This window comes from Gorilla gorilla, chromosome 16 (assembly GCF_029281585.2).
Source record: "Gorilla gorilla gorilla isolate KB3781 chromosome 16, NHGRI_mGorGor1-v2.1_pri, whole genome shotgun sequence".
Lineage (NCBI taxonomy): Eukaryota > Metazoa > Chordata > Mammalia > Primates > Hominidae > Gorilla > Gorilla gorilla.
This window is the reverse complement of record NC_073240.2, coordinates 56,732,108-56,749,429: the sequence shown is the minus strand read 5'-3', so window position 1 is coordinate 56,749,429 and position 17,322 is coordinate 56,732,108. Positions and strand designations below refer to the sequence as shown.

At 40.9% G+C, this 17,322-nt stretch overlaps 1 protein-coding gene and 1 non-coding gene across 3 annotated transcripts in view; both read left to right on the top strand.

The window, feature by feature from the left end:
- The window catches only part of NEDD4 (NEDD4 E3 ubiquitin protein ligase), a 171,187-nt gene that overhangs the window by 35,416 nt on the left and 118,449 nt on the right, over nucleotides 1-17,322 (top strand). For both annotated transcript variants that reach the window (XM_055363995.2, XM_019011283.4), the window contains exons 3-4: nucleotides 4,687-4,765; nucleotides 4,862-4,900. In XM_055363995.2, coding sequence (XP_055219970.1) covers nucleotides 4,687-4,765; nucleotides 4,862-4,900 — 118 coding nt within the window. The remainder of the gene's footprint in view (nucleotides 1-4,686; nucleotides 4,766-4,861; nucleotides 4,901-17,322) is intronic.
- Nucleotides 481-584, top strand: LOC115930971 (small nucleolar RNA U13). Its single transcript, XR_004067551.1, has one exon. It is a non-coding gene; the product is annotated as a small nucleolar RNA U13 (small nucleolar RNA).

Sequence of the window (17,322 nt, the reverse complement as noted above, 5' to 3'; positions counted from 1 at the left end):
AAACAAGGTTATGGAAAATGCAAGCCATAGATTGGGAAAAAGTATCTTTAGACATATATCTGGAAACAACGTAAATGTCCATTGTCAAATGAATGGGTAATCTCATGTACCCCATAAATACATACACCTACTATGTACCCACAAAAATTAAAAACATAAAAAAAAGAAATGGGGGCTGGGCATGGTGGCTCACACCTGTAATCTCAGCACTTTGGGAGGCCAAGGTGGGAGGATCACTTGAGCCCTGGAGTTCGAGACCAGCCTGGTGATAAGACCCCGTCTCTACAAAAAAATTTTTTAAAAATTAGCCAGGTGTGGTGATGCACACCTGTGGTCCCAGCTACTCAGGAGGCTGAGGTGGGAAGATCACTTGAGCCCAGGAAGTTGAGGCTACAGTGAGCTGTGTTTGTGCTACCTCACTCCAGCCTGGATGACAGAGCGAGACCCTGCCTCAAAAAAAAAAAAAAAAATGTAGTATAGATCCTTTTGCAGTTTTTAAGTGTCATGATGGGGCGTCCATGCACGTGTGTAAGATGTGCCACTCTTGAAGCTTGTTACAACGTGGGCAGATTACCAATCTCACATGAAAAGAAAAAAAAAAAGAAATGTATATACATACAGTATTTATTCAGCCTTTAAAAAGAAGGAAATTCATGTGACAATATGGATTAATCATTAGGATATTACGCTAACTGAAATAAGACAGTCACAGAAAGACAGATACTGCATGTTTACATTTATATATCTAAAATAGTCAAATTCATAGAATCAGAGTGGAATGCTGGTTGCTGTGTTGGGGTGAGGGGTGAGGGGTAAGTAGAAATGGAAGTTAATAATTAACAGGCATTAAACTTGAGTCAAGCATGAAGAATAAGCTCTAGAGATCTGCTGTACAATGTTGTGCCTAAAGTTAACATTAATGTATGCGCAATTAAAAATTTAAGAGGGTAGAGCTGCCAGGCATGGTGGCTGACGCCTATAACCTATAATCCCACCACTTTGGGAGGCTGAGGCAGGTGGATCACTTGAGCCCGCAAATTTGAGACCATCTCGGGCAGCATGGTGAAACCCTGTTTCTACAAAAAAACAGAACAATTAGTCATGCATGGTGGTGTGCGCCTGTAGTCCCTGCTACTTGGGAGGCTGAGGTGGGAGGATTGCTTGAGCCCGGGAGGCAGAGGTTTCGAGTGAGCTGAGATTGCAGCACTGCACTCCAGCCTGGGCAACATTGCAAGACTCTGTCTCAGAAAATGCTGGAATGCAGTGCAGTGCAGTGCAGTGCAATGCAATACAATGCAATGCAGTGCAAAATAGGACAGAGGTCATGTTAAATATTCTTAACACAAGAGAAACAATTAAACAAAGACATCTGAAGAAGGCCATTAACCCCCTATATATATGAAACCTCTTACAACTCAGTAATAATATAATTAAAAAGCCAATTAAAAATGGCAAAACTCGGCTAGGCACGGTGGCTCACGCCTGTATTCCCAGCACTTTGGGAGGCCAAGGCAGGTGGATCACCTGAGACTGGGAGTTTAAGACCAGCCTGACCAACACAGAGAAATGCCATCTCTACTAAAAATACAAAATTAGCCAGGTGTGGTGATGCATGCCTGTAATCCCAGCTACTTGGGAGGCTGAGGCAAAAGAATCGCTTGAACCCGGGAGGCGGAGGTTGCGGTAAGCCGAGATCGCGCCATTGCATTCCAGCCTAGGCAATAAGAGTGAAACTCCATCTCAAAAAAAAAGGCAAAACTCTTGAACACAGTGTCTGTGTATTGTTCAAGCGTATTTGTCTAGCTGGATGGTGAGATTAGGGACAGATACATAATTACATTTACATTTTTTATTTATATTTAATAGTATATAGCTAGTTGTAAAAAACCATGGATAAGATTGGAAAGGGAAAATGTAGAGAGAACAGAGGGCTGGCGCAATACTTAGGGAATATCAGTATTTAACTGGCAGATAGTAGAAGAGGTGCCTAAGTAAGCTACCAAAGGAACAGTTCGAGTGGTGTGAGGAGCACTGGAAGAGATGTGTTGTAGAAGCAAAATGAGATGAGTGTTTCAAAGAGAAAATGGTCAGTAGTATCTAAAAACATAAAGAGGGCCAAAAAAAGAAGTATCTGGAAAATGTTGATTACTTTAACAAGATTGATGACTTTACAACAGCCTTTTCATAGGAGTGGATCTAAAGGGAAGAGACAGAAACCAGACTGTAGGGTTTTGAAGTGTAACAGGAATTAAGGAAATGAAGAAAAGGAGGTGGTATGCTATAGTGGTTAAGAGTATAGGCTGGGAGGCCGAGGCAGGGGGGTCACGAGGTCAAGAGATTGAGACCATCCTGGCCAACTTGGTGAAATCCCGTCTCTACTTAAAATACAAAACATTAGCTGAGCGTGGTGGCAGGCGCCTGTAGTCCCAGCTACTACTCAGGAGGCTGAGGCAGGAGAATTGCTTGAACCTAGGAGGAGGAGGTTGCAGTGAGCGGAGATCGTGCCATTGCAGTCCAGCCTGGCGACACAGCAAGAGAGTTTAAGCCGGGCATGTTGGCTCATGCCTGTAATCCCAGCACTTTGTGAGGCCAAGGCGGGCAGATCACCTGAGGTCAAGAGTTTGAGACCAACCTGGCCAAGATGGCAAAACCCCGTCTCTACTAAAAATACAAAAATTAGCTGGGTGCGGTGGCGTGTGCCTATAATCCCAGCTACTTGAGAGGCTGTGGCAGGAGAATAGCTTGAACCCAGGAGGCAGAAGCTGCAGTGAGCCAAGATCGCGCCACTGCACTCCAGCCTGGGTTACAGAGTGAGACTTCATCTCAAAAAAAAACAAAAAAAAGATAAAAAAAAGAAGAGTATGGCCTCTGGAGCCAGGTGCTGGAGTTTCAATCCTGGCTGTCCGCTTTCTAGCTGTGTGATCTGTATGAAATAAAGAAAGGAATAGTACCTACCTCACAGGTGGTTATAGAGATTCAAAGAATTAATATACGGGATCAGCGCTATGGCTCACGTGGGTAATCCCAGCACTTTGGGAGCCAAGGTGGGTGGATCACCTGAGGTCAGGAGTTCAAGACCATCCTGGCCAACATGGTGAAGCCCTGTCTGTACTAAAAATACAAAAATTAGCCAGGCGTGGTGGTGTGCGCCTGCAGTCCCAGCTACTTGGGAGGCTGAGGCAGGAGAATGGCATGAACCTAGGAGGCAGAGGTTGCAGTGAGCCAAGACTGTACCACTGCACTCCAGCCTGGACAACAGACCAAGACTCTGTCTCAAAAAAAATAGAAAAAAAAAAAAGAATTAATACAGGAAACGTGATTACAGTGGTGTCTGGCACTGAGTAATTGCTATATAAGTGTTCTTGTTTTTATTATTAAAAACTGCCTCTGAAAAGGTTTGACTGGGAATGGAAGAAAAAGATGTATTTTGCTTTGCTGGAGAAGGGAGGGAAAGTCAAGGGGAGGAGGAGTTTAAAAACATTTATATGCCTGGAGAAACCTAGATCAAAGAAAAAGCCAAAGGTCTAAAAGAGAGCAGTGAGAACAGGTGATGCAAGGCTCCAAAGTTCAGAGAACTGAACAAGAGGGATGAGACTCAAAACAAGAGGACTCCTGACTCACTAGGTTAGGGGTAAGGATGGATTCTGATAAATACCAGTATGTTGCGAGTGTTCTGGTGCCTTCGATTTTGGCCAATTAAGAGGTAACGTGGTATGAGGAAATGGAGTTGGGGGAAGGATAGTTTGGATTAGTTTGGAGGGTACTTCGTGGAGAATGGTGAGTACTTTGGATACCCGAGGAAAACAGGAGAAATTTAACCATGGACAAGTAAAGTGTCCAAAGTCTTGTGGTTTACAACCCTATATATCACAAGAATTTCCTTCTCCATGTCTCCTTGTAGAAGTGGTTACATAACACCTAGTTATTTTATTTTATTTTATTTTTTGAGACGGAGTCTTGCTCTGTTGCCCAGGCTCGAGTGCAGTGGCGTGATCTTGGCTCACTGCAAGCTCCACCTTCCAGGTTCACGCCATTCTCCTGCCTCAGCCTCCCGAGTAGTTGTGACTAAAAGTGCCTGCCACCATGCCTGGCTAATTTTTTTTTTTTGTATTTTTAGTAGAGACGGGGTTTCACCATGTTAGCCAGGACGGTCTTGATCTCCTGACCTCATGATCCGCCCGCCTCGGCCTCCCAAAGTACTGGGATTACAGGCATGAGCCACCGTGCCCGGCCACACCTAGTTTTTGTTGTTTTTTTTTTAAGTGAAAGCAGTTTGCCTTTACTTTATAAGAAGAGTTTACACCCATGAGATAACTTGAGACAACCTGAGGTCTTACAAAACCAGTCTTAGAATCATTGAATTAACCATCTTAACTCAAAAGAAGAAAGAATGTAATAAAAATCAAACAAAATTTTAAAAATCTAGGAAGGTTATAATTATTAGGCCTGTGATTAAAAGGTTTTCTTTCTAATTCTTTGTGTCTTTCACTAACATGGTACTTCAGGTTTTTACGAGATGCAAAAATTACTTTAATTGCTTACCTGCCTAAGAATCCTGACTTTTAAATTCAGGAAATAATTGTAGATATAACTAACAAGGAAAACTGTGAATTTTATAGTCTGGGTAATCTGAGCTTGGGGTAAGCAATAATTAAAATTTTTCTTTTTTTTTTTTTTTTTTAACAGTGATCCTTACGTGAGAGTGACGTTATATGACCCAATGAATGGAGTTCTTACAAGTGTGCAAACAAAAACCATTAAAAAGGTTAGACTTAGCAATATTCAAAAGTTTTTAATGTACTTTGTTTTATTTTTATAAGACAAAACCTTATTTAGTTATACTATGTTTATTATTTTTTAGAGTTTGAATCCAAAGTGGAATGAAGAAATATTATTCAGAGTAAGTATATATTTTATTTTACCAAAGTGGAAAAAGTAAGTTTTTTTCTCAGGAGGTTAGAATGATAAATTCTCATTTTTAATATTTGAAGATGTATCTCAGAATTTGCCTAAAGTTGTGAAAATACAAAAGGAATTGAAATTTTGTCTTATGAAAAACATAAATGTAAGATAGTGGAGAGGTAAAAGACTAGAATTATCTCATTCTAGTAAAACTGATTTAGAGACTGTACAGTAGTCTTACTCCAGTTGAGCAGATTCAGTGTTTTCTCATAAAGATGATGCAAATTATATTTATGTCTCCCCAGTCATTTATTATTAAACAGATTAGGGCCTATCAAGTGAATACATTTCTTTTTATCCACACGTCATTCACAATGCTGCCTTTCCACCCCATCTGCCTCGTTTACCATAAAAGCAAATTCCAATCAGCAGTTATTTCCAGTTCCTCAGCAAGGCCCTCAAACTGACAGTGTCTCCTTGTACCTATTTACTATCAGAGTACTTACTGTTGCCAGAATCGAAACCCTACCAGAGCAGTGGTAGAGATGCGTTTTAGGAATTTCCCCTCTCTGGATTATTCCCACTTGTATCATCCTTAAAATGTTCTTCCTTGACCCCATATTCCCCTTTAGCTGTTGAGTCGTTTCTCTGTTCACCTGAATAAGGAACATTCATGGGAGAGTTGTCTGCCCTCATCATTTCTGCTTCTCCGGGATGCTCGTTAACCCACTGTACTCTAAATCCCCATCACTCAAATGAAACTGCTGTTATTCAGGTCACCAGTGACTTCCCTGCTGCCAAGTTCATCTTATCTCATCTTACTCATGCTCTTTGCAGCATTTGACATGGCAGATCATTCCTGAAACACCAGCCTCTCTGGAGGCTTCTGTGGTACCATACTTGATTTCAGTAAGGAAAACAGAAGCCGTTCTTCTGTACTTCATGTTTAAAGATTTTTTGTTTGTTTTCTTTTGTTCAATTTTAATAAAGTGAATTTGAAGGGAAGAAATTGCTGACACTAAGGGCAAGGAAGCTTGTTGCTGAAGATGCAGCCAACGGCATCAATTAAGTTGCTTCTGTTTTTTTGGTTTGGAGTAAGATTTTCCCCACTCTATGTAGTATGACATAAAAACAACCTTTTAAATCGGTTTGGAAATTTTGGGTTCTTGAGGAAATGGTATTGAATCAATTGGATCGTCAAATGAAGAAAAATGAAGCTAAATTTCTGTTTTTACTATTTAACCAGAGTAAATTCCAGACTTGATAATGTCTGGTTTTGATTGCTTTTTTGGCACAAGTGTTGGTTAGGAGAGTGTTTTTAAATTCCCAAGTTGTTGAGTTATTTATTTATTTATACTTTTGTTGTATTTTACTTATTTTGTTACATTTTTCTTAGAAACATATGTATTTTCTTTTTTTTTTTTTAATTATACTTTAAGTTCTAGGGTACCTGTGCACAACGTGCAGGTTTGTTACATATGTATACACGTGCCATACTGGTGTGCTGCACCCATTAACTTGTCATTTACATTAGATATATCTCCTAATACTATCCCTCCCCGCTTCCCCCACCCCATGACAGGCCCCAGTGTGTGACGTTCCCCTTCCTGTGTCCAAGTGTTCTCATTGTTCAATTCCCACCTATGAGTGAGAACATGCGGTGTTTGGTTTTTTGTCCCTGCGATAGTTTGCTGAGAATGATGGTTTCCAGCTTCATCCATGTCCCTACAAAAGACATGAACTCATCCTTTTTCATGGCTGCATAGTATTCCATGGTGTATATGTGCCACATTTTCTTAATCCAGTCTATTATTGATGGACATTTGGGTTGGTTCCAAGTCTTTGCTATTGTGAATAGTGCTGCAATAAACATAACGTGTGCATGTGTCTTTATAGCAGCATGATTTATAATCCTTTGGGTATATACCCAGTAATGGGATGGCTGGGTCGAATGGTATTTCTAGTTCTAGATCCTTGAGGAATCGCCACACTGTCTTCCACAATGGTTGAACCAGTTTACAGTCCCACCAACAGTGTAAAAGTGTTCCTATTTCTCCATATCCCCTCTAGCACCTGTTGTTTCCTGACTTTAATGATCGCCATTCTAACTGGTGTGAGATGGTATCTCATTGTGGTTTTGATTTGCATTTCTCTGATGGCCAGTGATGATGAGCATTTTTTCATGTGTTTTTTGGCTGCATAAATGTCTTCTTTTGAGAAGTGTCTGTTCATATCCTTTGCCCACTTCTTGATGGGGTTGTTTTTTTCTTGTAAATTTGTTTGAGTTCTTTGTAGATTGTGGATATTAGCCCTTTGTCAGATGAGTAGACTGCAAAAATTTTCTCCCATTCTGTAGGTTGCCTGTTCATGCTGATGGTAGTTTCTTTTGTTGTGCAGAAGCTCTTTAGTTTAATTAGATCCCATTTGTCAATTCTGGCTTTTGTTGCCATTGCTTTTAGCGTTTTAGACATGAAGTCCTTGCCCATGCCTATGTCCTGAATGGTACTGCCTGGGTTTTCTTCTACGGTTCTTACAGTTTTAGGTCTAACGTTTAAGCCTTTAATCCATCTTGAATTAATTTTTGTATAAGGTGTAAGGAAGGGATCTAGTTTCAGCTTTCTACATATGGCTGGCCAGTTTTCCCAGCACCATTTATTAAATAGGGAATCCTTTCCCCATTTCTTGTTTTTGTCAGGTTTGTCAAAGATCAGATGGTTGTAGATGTGTGGTGTTATTTCTGAGGGCTCTGTTCTGTTCCATTGATCTATATCTCTGTTTTGGTACCAGTACCATGCTGTTTTGGTTACTGTAGCCTTGTAGTATAGTTTGAAGTCAGGTAGCATGATGCCTCCAGCTTTGTTCTTTTTGCTTAGGATTGTCTTGGCTATGTGGGCTCTTTTTTGGTTCCATATGAACTTTAAAGTAGTTTTTTCCAATTCTGTGAAGAAAGTCATTGGTAGCTTGATGGGGATGGCATTAAATCTATAAATTATCTTGGGCAGTATGGCCATTTTCACGATATTGATTCTTCCTATCCATGAGTATGGAATGTTCTTCCATTTGTTTGTGTCCTCTTTTATTTCATTGAGCAGTAGTTTGTAGTTCTCCTTGAAGAGGTCCTTCACGTCCCTTGTAAGTTGGATTCCTAGGTATTTTATTCTCTTTGAAGCAATTGTGAATGGGAGTTCACTCATGATTTGGCTCTCTGTTTGTCTGTAATTGGTGTATAAGAATGCTTGTGATTTTTGCACATTGATTTTGTATCCTGAGACTTTGCTGAAGTTGCTTATCAGCTTAAGGAGATTTTGGGCTGAGTTGGTGGGGTTTTCTAAGTATACAATCATGTCATCTGCAAACAGGGACAATTTGACTTCCTCTTTTCCTAATTGAATACCCTTTATTTCTTTTTCCTGCCTGATTGCCCTGGCCAGAACTTCTAACACTATGTTGAATAGGAGTGGTGAGAGAGGGCATCCCTGTCTTGTGCCAGTTTTCAAAGGGAATGCTTCCAGTTTTTGCCCATTCAGTATGATATTGGCTGTGGGTTTGTCATAAATAGCTCTTTTTATTTTGAGATACGTCCCATCAATACCTAATTTATTGAGAGTTTTTAGCATGAAGGGCTGTTGAATTTTGTCAAAGGCCTTTTCTGCATCTATTGAGATAATCATATGGTTTTTGTCTTTGGTTCTGTTTATATGCTGGATTACGTTTATTGATTGCGTATGTTGAACCAGCCTTGCCTCCCAGGGATGAAGCCCACTTGATCATGGTGGATAAGCTCCTTGTACCTTTGGTAGAATTCAGCTGTGAATACGTCTGGTCCTGGACTTTTTTTGGTTGGTAGGCTATTAATTATTGTCTCAATTTCAGAGCCTGTTATTGGTCTATTCAGAGATTCACCTTCTTCCTGGTTTAGTCTTGGGAGGGTGTATGTGTCGAGGAATTTATCCATTTCTTCTAGCTTTTCTAGTTTATTTGCATAGAGGTGTTTATAGTATTCTTTGATGGTAGTTTGTATTTCTGTGGGATTGGTGGTGATATCCCCTTTATCATTTTTTATTGCGTCTATTTGATTCTTCTCTCTTTTCTTCTTTACTAGTCTTGGTAGCGGTCTATCAGTTTTGTTGATCTTTTCAAAAAACTACCTCCTGGATTCATTGATTTTTTGAAGGGTTTTTTATGTCTCTCTCTCCTTGAGTTCTGCTCTTACCTTAGTTATTTCTTGTCTTCTGCTAGCTTTTGAATGTGTTTGCTCTTGCTTCTCTAGTTCTTTTAATTGTGATGTTAGGGTGTCAATTTTAGATCTTTCCTGCTATCTCTTGTGGGCATTTAGTGCTATAAATTTCCCTCTACACACTGCTTTGAATGTGTCCCAGAGATTCTGGTATGTTGTGTCTTTGTTCTCATTGGTTTCAAAGAACATCTTTGTTTCTGCCTTAATTTCGTTATGTACCCAGTAGTCATTCAGGAGCAGGTTGTTCAGTTTCCATGTAGTTGAGCAATTTTGAGTGAGTTTCTTAATCCTGAGTTCTAGTTTGATTGCACTGTGGTCTGAGAGACAGTTTGTTATAGTTTCTGTTCTTTTACATTTGCTGAGGAGTGCTTTACTTCCAATTATGTGGTCAATTTTGGAATAAGTGTGGTGTGGTGCTGAGAAGGATGTATATTCTGTTGATTTGGGGTGGAGAGTTCTGTAGATGTCTGTTTGGTCCACTTGGTGCAGAGCTGAGTTCAATTCCTGGATATCCTTGTTAACTTTCTGTCTCGTTGATCTGTCTAATGTTGACAGTGGGGTGTTAAAGTCTCCCGTTATTATTGTGTGGGAGTCTAAGTCTCTTTGTAGGTCTCTAAGGACTTGCTTTATGAATCTGGGTGCTCCTGTATTGGGTGCATATGTATTTAGGATAGTTAGCTCTTCTTGTTGAATTGATCCCTTTACCATTATGTAATGGCTTTCTTTGTCTCTTTTGATCTTTGTTGGTTGAAAGTCTGTTTTATCAGACACTAGGATTGCAACCCCTGCTTTTTTTGTTTTCCATTTGCTTGATAGATCTTCCTCCATCCCTTTATTCTCATGAGCCTATGTGTGTCTCTGCACATGAGGTGGGTCTCCTGAATACAGCACACTGATGGGTCTTGACTCTTTATCTTATTCGCCAGTCTGTGTCTTTTAATTGGGGCATTTAGCCCATTTACATTTAAGGTTAATATTGTTATGTGTGAATTTGATCCTGTAATTATGATGTTCACTGGTTATTTTGCTCGTTAATTGATGCAGTTTCTTCATAGCATCGATGATCTTCATGATTTGTCATGGTTTTGCAGTGGCTGGTACTGGTTGTTCCCTTCCATGTTTAGTGCTTCCTTCATGAGCTCTTGTAAGGCAGGCCTGGTGGTGACAAAGTCTCTCAGCTTGTCTATAAAGGATTTTATTTCTCCTTTTCTTATGAAGCTTAGTTTGGCTGGATATGAAATTCTGCATTCAAAATTATTTTCTTTAAGAATGTTGAATATTGGCCCCCACTGTCTACTGGCTTGTAAGGTTTCTGCTGAGAGATTTGCTGTTAGTCTGATGGGTTTCTCTTTGTAGGTAACCTGACCTTTCTCTCTGGCCGCCCTTAACATTTTTTCCTTCATTTCAATGTTGGTGAATCTGACAATTATGTGTCTTGGGGTTGCTCTTCTCGAGGAATATCTTTGTGGTGTTATCTGTATTTCCTGAATTTGAATGTTGTCATGCCTTGCTAGGTTGGGGAAGTTCTCCTTGATGTTATCCTGAAGAGTGTTTTCCACCTTGGTTCCATTCTCCCTGTCACTTTCAGCTACACCAAACATAGAGTTGGTCTTTTCACATAGTCCCATATTTCTTGGAGGCTTTCTTTGCTTCTTTTTGTTCTTTTTTCTCTAAACTTGTCTTCTCACTTTATTTCATTAATTTCATCTTCAATCAGTGATAGCCTTTCTTCCACTTGATTGAATCAGCTACTGAAGCTCGTGCATGCATCACAAAGTTCTCGTGCCATGGTTTTCAGCTCCATCAGGTCATTTAAGGTCTTCTCTACACTATTTATTCTAGTTAGTCATTGGGCTAACCTTTTTTCAAGGTTTTTAGGTTCCTCGCAATGGGTTAGAACATGCTTCTTTAGCTTGGAGAAGTTTGTTTTTACCGACCTTCCGAAGCCTACTTCTGTCAACTCATCAAAGTCATTCTCCTTCCAGCTTTGTTCTGTTGCTGGCGAGGAGCTGCGATCCTTTGGAGGAGAAGATGCGCTCTGGTTTTTAGAATTTTCAGCTTTTCTGCTCTGGTTTCTCCCCATCTTGGTGGTTTTATCTACCTTTCATCTTTGATGTTCGTGACATACAGATGGGGTTTTGGTGTGTATGTCCTTTTTGTTGATGTTGATGCTATTCCTTTGTGTTTGTTAGTTTTCCGTCTAACACTCAGTTCCCTCAGCTGCACATCTGTTGGATTTTGCTGGAGGTCCACTCCAGACCCTGTTTGCTTGGGTATCACCAGTGGAGGCTGCAGAACAGCAAATATTGCAGAACAGCAAATATTGCTAACTCATCCTTCCTCTGGAAGCTTTGTCCCAGAGGGGCACCTGCCTGTATGAGGTGTCTGTTGGCCCCTACTGGGAAGTGTCTCCCAGTTAGGCTACACGGGGGTCAGGGACCCACTTGAGGAGGCAGTCTCTTGTTATCAGAGCTCAAATGCCATGCTGGGAGAACCACTGCTCTCTTCAGAGCTGTCAGATAGAGACATTTAAGTCTGCAGAAGTTTCTGCTGCATTTTGTTCAGCTATGCCCTGCTCACAGAGGTTGAGTCTATATAGGCAGTAGGCCTTGATGAGCTGAGGTGGGCTCTGCCTAGTTTGAGCTTCCCGGCTGCTTTGTTTACCTACTCACGCCTCAGCAATGGTGGACGCCCCTTACCCCACCAGTCTGCAGACTGGCAGGTCGATCTCAGACTGCTGTGCTAGCAGTGAGCAAGGCTCTGTGGGCGTGGTACCCGCCGATCCAGGCATGGGAGAGAATCTCCTGGTCTGCCAGTTGATAAGACCATGGGAAAAGCACAGTATTTGGCCAGAAGTGTCCTGTTTTTCCAGGTACAGTTTGTCACAGCTTCTTTTGGCTAGGAAAGGGAAATCCCCTGACCCCTTGCACTTCCGAGGTGAGGCAATGCCCCATCCTGCTTTGGCTTGCCCTCTGTGGGCTGCACCCACTGTCCAGCCAGTCCAAATGAGATGAGCCAGGCACCTCCGGTGGAAATGTAGAAATCACCCGTCTTCTGCGTCAATCACACTGGGAGCTGCAGACAGGAGCTGTTCGTATTCGGCCATCTTCCAATCATTACATCTTAAAGCTCCAAAATAATCTCCTTTGACTCTGTGTCTCACATCCAGGCCACATTGATGCAAGGGGTGGGTTCCGAAAGGCCTTGGGTGTCTCCACCCCTGTGTCTCTGCAAGGTACAATCCCTTCAGCTGCTTTCACAGGCTACTGTTGAGTGCCTGAGGGTTTTGCAGGCAAACAGTGCAAGCGGTTAGTCAATCTCCCATTCTGGGGTCTGGACGATAGTGGCCCACTTCTCACAGCTCCACTAGGCAGTGTCCCAGTGGGCACCCTGTGTGGGGACTCCAGTCCCACGTTTCCCATCCACATTGCCCTAGTAGAAGTTCTTCATGAGGGCTCTGCCCCTGCGATATCCAGACTTCTGTGTGGATATCGACACATTTCCATACATCCTCTGAAATCTAGGAAGAGCTCCTAAGCCTCAGCTCTTGCCCTCTGCACACCTGCAGGCTTAAAACCATGTGAAAGCCACCAAGACTTACGGTTTGAACCTTCTAGAGCAGTGCCCTGAGACATATCTGGGCCCTTTTACCCACAGCTGGAGCTGGAGTGGCTGGGACTCAGAGAGCAGTGTCCCAAGGTTGTGTAGGGCAGCAGGGCCCTGGGCCTGGTCTATGAAATCATTCTTCCCTTCTAGTCCTCTGGGGCTGTGATAGGAGGAGCTGCCACAAAGAGCTCTAAAATGCATTCAAGGCATCTTCCCCATTGTCTTGCCTATGAACATTCAGCTCCAGCAGCTGGCTTGAATTCCTCCCCACAAAATGGGGCTTTCTTTTCTACCACATGATCAGGCTGCATATATTCCAAACTTTTATGCTCTGCTTTCCTTTTAAATATAAGTTCCAGTTTCAGATCATTTCTGTGAATGCATATAAGCATATGGTTAGAAGCAGCCAGGCCACTTCTTGAACACTTTGCTGCTTAGAAATTTCTTCTGCCAGATACCGTAAATCATCTCTTTCAAGTTCAAAGTTCCACAGATTTCTAGAGCAGGGGCACAATGCTGCCAGTCTCTTAGCAGAAGCATAGCAAGAGGGACCTTTATTTCAGTTCCCAAAAGATTCCTTGTCTTCGAGACCACCTCAGCCTGGACTTTCCTGTTCATATCACTATCAGCATTTTGGTCACAACCATTCAACAAGTCTCTAGGAAATTCTATCTTTCCATCATCCTCCTTTCTTCTTCTGATCTCTCCAAACTGTTTCAACCTCTGTCCATTTCCCACTTCTAAACTTGATTCCACATTTTCAGGTATCTGTATAGCAATGCCTGACTTCCCATTACCAATTTTCTGTATTAGTTTGTTCTTGCATTTTTATAAAGAACTCCCTGAGACTGAGCAGTTTATAAAGAAAACGGGTGTAATTGACTCACAGTTCCACAGGCTGTACAGGAAGCCTGGCTGAGGGGGCCTCAGGAAACTTAACAATTATGACAGAAGGTGAAGGGGAAGCAGGCTCATCTAACATGGCCAGAGAAGGAGGAGGAGAATGAAGGGGGAAGTACTACACACTTTTAAGCAACCAAATCTCATGAGAAGTTGCTTACTATCACCAGAGCAGCAAGGGGGAAGTCTGCCTCCGTGATCCGGTCACCTCCCATCTGGCCCCTCCTCCAACATTAGGGATTACAATTTGACATGAGATTTTGGCAGAGACATAATTCCAAACCATATGAGATACCATACAAATACCAGAAAAAATATGCTAATGGTTGTATTAACATTAGCCAAATTAGACTTCAGGACAGTATTGCCAGAGATAAAGAGGGCATTTCATGATTATAAAGAGTGAATTCAACAAGAAGACATACAATCTGAAATGTGTATGGACCTAGTAATAAATCTTTAAAATTACGAAGTCAAAATTGACAGAACTAAATAAATAAACAAATCCACAATAGTTGATTTTACCATTTCTAGTAATTGATATAACAACTAGACAAAAAAAAAATTAGTAAATATATAGATGATTTGAACAACACTACCAGTCATGTTAACCTGTTTGACATGTGTAGTACACTACAGCTAATACCCAAGTGTATATTCTTTTTATATGCTCATGGAACATTTACCGAGTTAGACCACATATTGGGCCACAAACCGAGTTTCAGTACAGTTAAAAGGATTGAAATTCAACAGGATTGGCTGGGCGCAATGGCTCACGCCTATAATCCTCGCACTTTGGGAAGCCGATGCAGGCAGATCACTTGAGGTCAGGAATTTGAGACAAGCCTGACCAACATGATGAAACCCCGCCTCTACTAAAGAAAAAAAGTATACAAAAATTAGCTGGGTGTGATGGTGCGCACCTGTAATACCAGCTACTTGGGAGACTGGGCACGAGAATTGCTTGAACCTGGGAGGCGGAGGTTGCAGTGAGCTGAAATTGTGCTGCTGGACTCCAGCCTGGGTGACAGAGTGAGACTCTGTCTCAAAAAAAAAAAAAAAAAAAGAAATTTAACAGGGTATGTTCTCTGATCACAACAGATTTAAGTTACAATTCAGTAACACACGTATGTATATCACAAATGTTTAGAAATTAAACAAGTTTCTTTTGAATAATCCATGGATCAAAAAAGAAAATAAAAGGGAAATTAACAAGCATTTTTACTGATTGATTGTTAAAGCATAACATACCAAATGTGGGATGAAGCTAATTCAGTGCTTAGAGATTAATTTATACCTTTAAATACTTGTATATAAATGAAGAAATATTCAAAATCAATGATCTAAGCTTCCACCTTAAGTTCTTTAAAGAAAAAGAAGGAAGGAAATAAGAGTGGAAATCAATGGACAAGAAAATGGACAAAAAGTAGAGAAAATAAATAAAACCAAGGATGGATCTTCAAAAAAATTAATGAAATTGATATACAACAGCTGGCCTTATATGAGAGAGACAGAGAGAGTACTTAGATGACCAATATTAGGAATTAGAGGAGGGAACCTACAGATACTTTTTAAAAGGTAATATTGTAACTAATTTTATGCCTGTAATTTTAACAACTTAGTTTAAATGGATAAATTCTTATAAGCCAAAATATACTAAAACCAATATAAGTAGAAACAGAAAATATGGATATCTGTTAGAGGAATTAATGTTATAATTTATTTTTTATTTTAAAAAATTTAAGGTGTTTATAATTTAAAAATATTGCCATTCTTTTTGATGATCTTATTCTTTTATTAGAAAGAATGTTTGGCCTGGCATGGTGGCTCATGCCTATAACACCAGCACTTTGAGAGGCCAGGGTGGGCCCCCTAAAAGTTTAAGGTCATCCTGAGCAACATAGTGGGACCCCATCTCTACCAAAAAAACGACCCTCTTCACAAGGCATGGTGGCACACACCTATAGACCCAGCTACTTGGGAGGCTGACATGGGAGACAATACTTTGAGCCAAGGGATTCGAGGATACCGTGGGCAACATAGTGAGACAGTCCCAAAAGAAAGAGACAGAGAGAGGCAGAGAGACAGAGAGAGAGAGAGAGAGAAGGGGGAGGAGGGAAGGAGGAAGGAGGGAGAGAGGGAGGAAGGACTACTTTGGAATTAGAGATGTTAATGAGAAAAATAGGCCATTTAAACAAAATTTTAACTGATTTACTGGGGGTATAGTTCATATAGAAAAAGCCTGCACATATTTAATTCATACAGTTTGATAGGTTTAAACATATGCATACAGCTGTGAAACCATCACCACAATCAAAGTCATAAACATATCCATCACCTCGAAAAGTTTCCTCCTATCACCCCCTTTTTTGTGGTAAGAACACTTGATATGTACCCTCTTCACAAAGGTTTTGGTGTATAATATAGTATTAAACCACCATTCTATTCTCTGCTTCTATGAATTTGACTGTTTTAGATACTTTTTGTGAGTAAGATAGTCAGTATTTGTTCTTCTGGGACTAGCTTGTTTCACCTAGGGTAGTGTCCTCAAGGTTCATCCATTTTGTTGGAAATGGCAGGGTTTCCTTTTTGAAGGCTGAATAATATTCTATTGTATGTATATGTCACATTTTCTTAATGTATCCTTCAATGGGTATTTAGATTATTTCCATATCTTGGCTACTGTGAATAATGCTGTAATGAACGTGGGAGGGCAGATAACTTTAATTGCAGTGATTTTATTTCCTCTGGCTACATACCTAGAAGTGGGATTGCTGGATGACCCAGTAGTTCTACTTTTTAATTTTTTGGGGAACCTTTATACTGTTTTCTATAGAGGCTGTACTGTTTTCTGTAGAGGCTGGAGCATTTTACATTGCTACCAACATGTGCAGGGATTCCAATTTCTCCACATCTTTACCAAAACTTGTTACCTAAAAAAATCTAAAAATTTTTGTAATAATCATCCTAACAGGTGTGGTTTTGATTTGCATTTCCCTGATGATTAGTGATTTTTGAGCACCTTTTTACATAAAGAGTGGGCCATTTGTTTGTCTTCTTTGGAGAAATGTCTGTTGAAGTCCTTGGTTCATTTTTTAAATTAGGTTCTTTGTTGTTTGTATTAGTCCATTTTCACACTATGATGAAGATACTACCTGAGACTGGGTAATTTATAAACAAAGGAGGTTTAACTGACTCACAGTTCCACATGGCTGGGGAGGCCTCAGTCATGGCAGAAGATGAACAGGAAGCAGGCACCTTCTCCACAAGATGGTAGGAGACAGAAGAGAAAGTGAAGGGGGAGGAACCCTTGATAAAACTGTCAGATCTCCAGAGAACAAACTCACTGTCATGAGAACAGCATGGGGGCAACTGCCCCCGTGATCCAATCACCTCCCACCAGTTCCCTCCCTTGACACGTGGGGATTACGGATCGAGATGAGATTTGAGTGGGGAACAGAGCCAAACCATATTATTGTTGGTGGTGGGTTTGTTTGTTTGTTTGTTTGTTGTTGTTGTTGTTTTTGAGACGGGGTCTCACTCTATTACCCAGGTTGGAGTGCAGTGGCACAATCATGGCTTATTGCAGCCTCAACCTTCTAGGCTGAAATGACCCCCCACCTCAGCCTCCCTAGTAGCTGCAAACACAGGTGCACACCATCACGCACCACCATTTT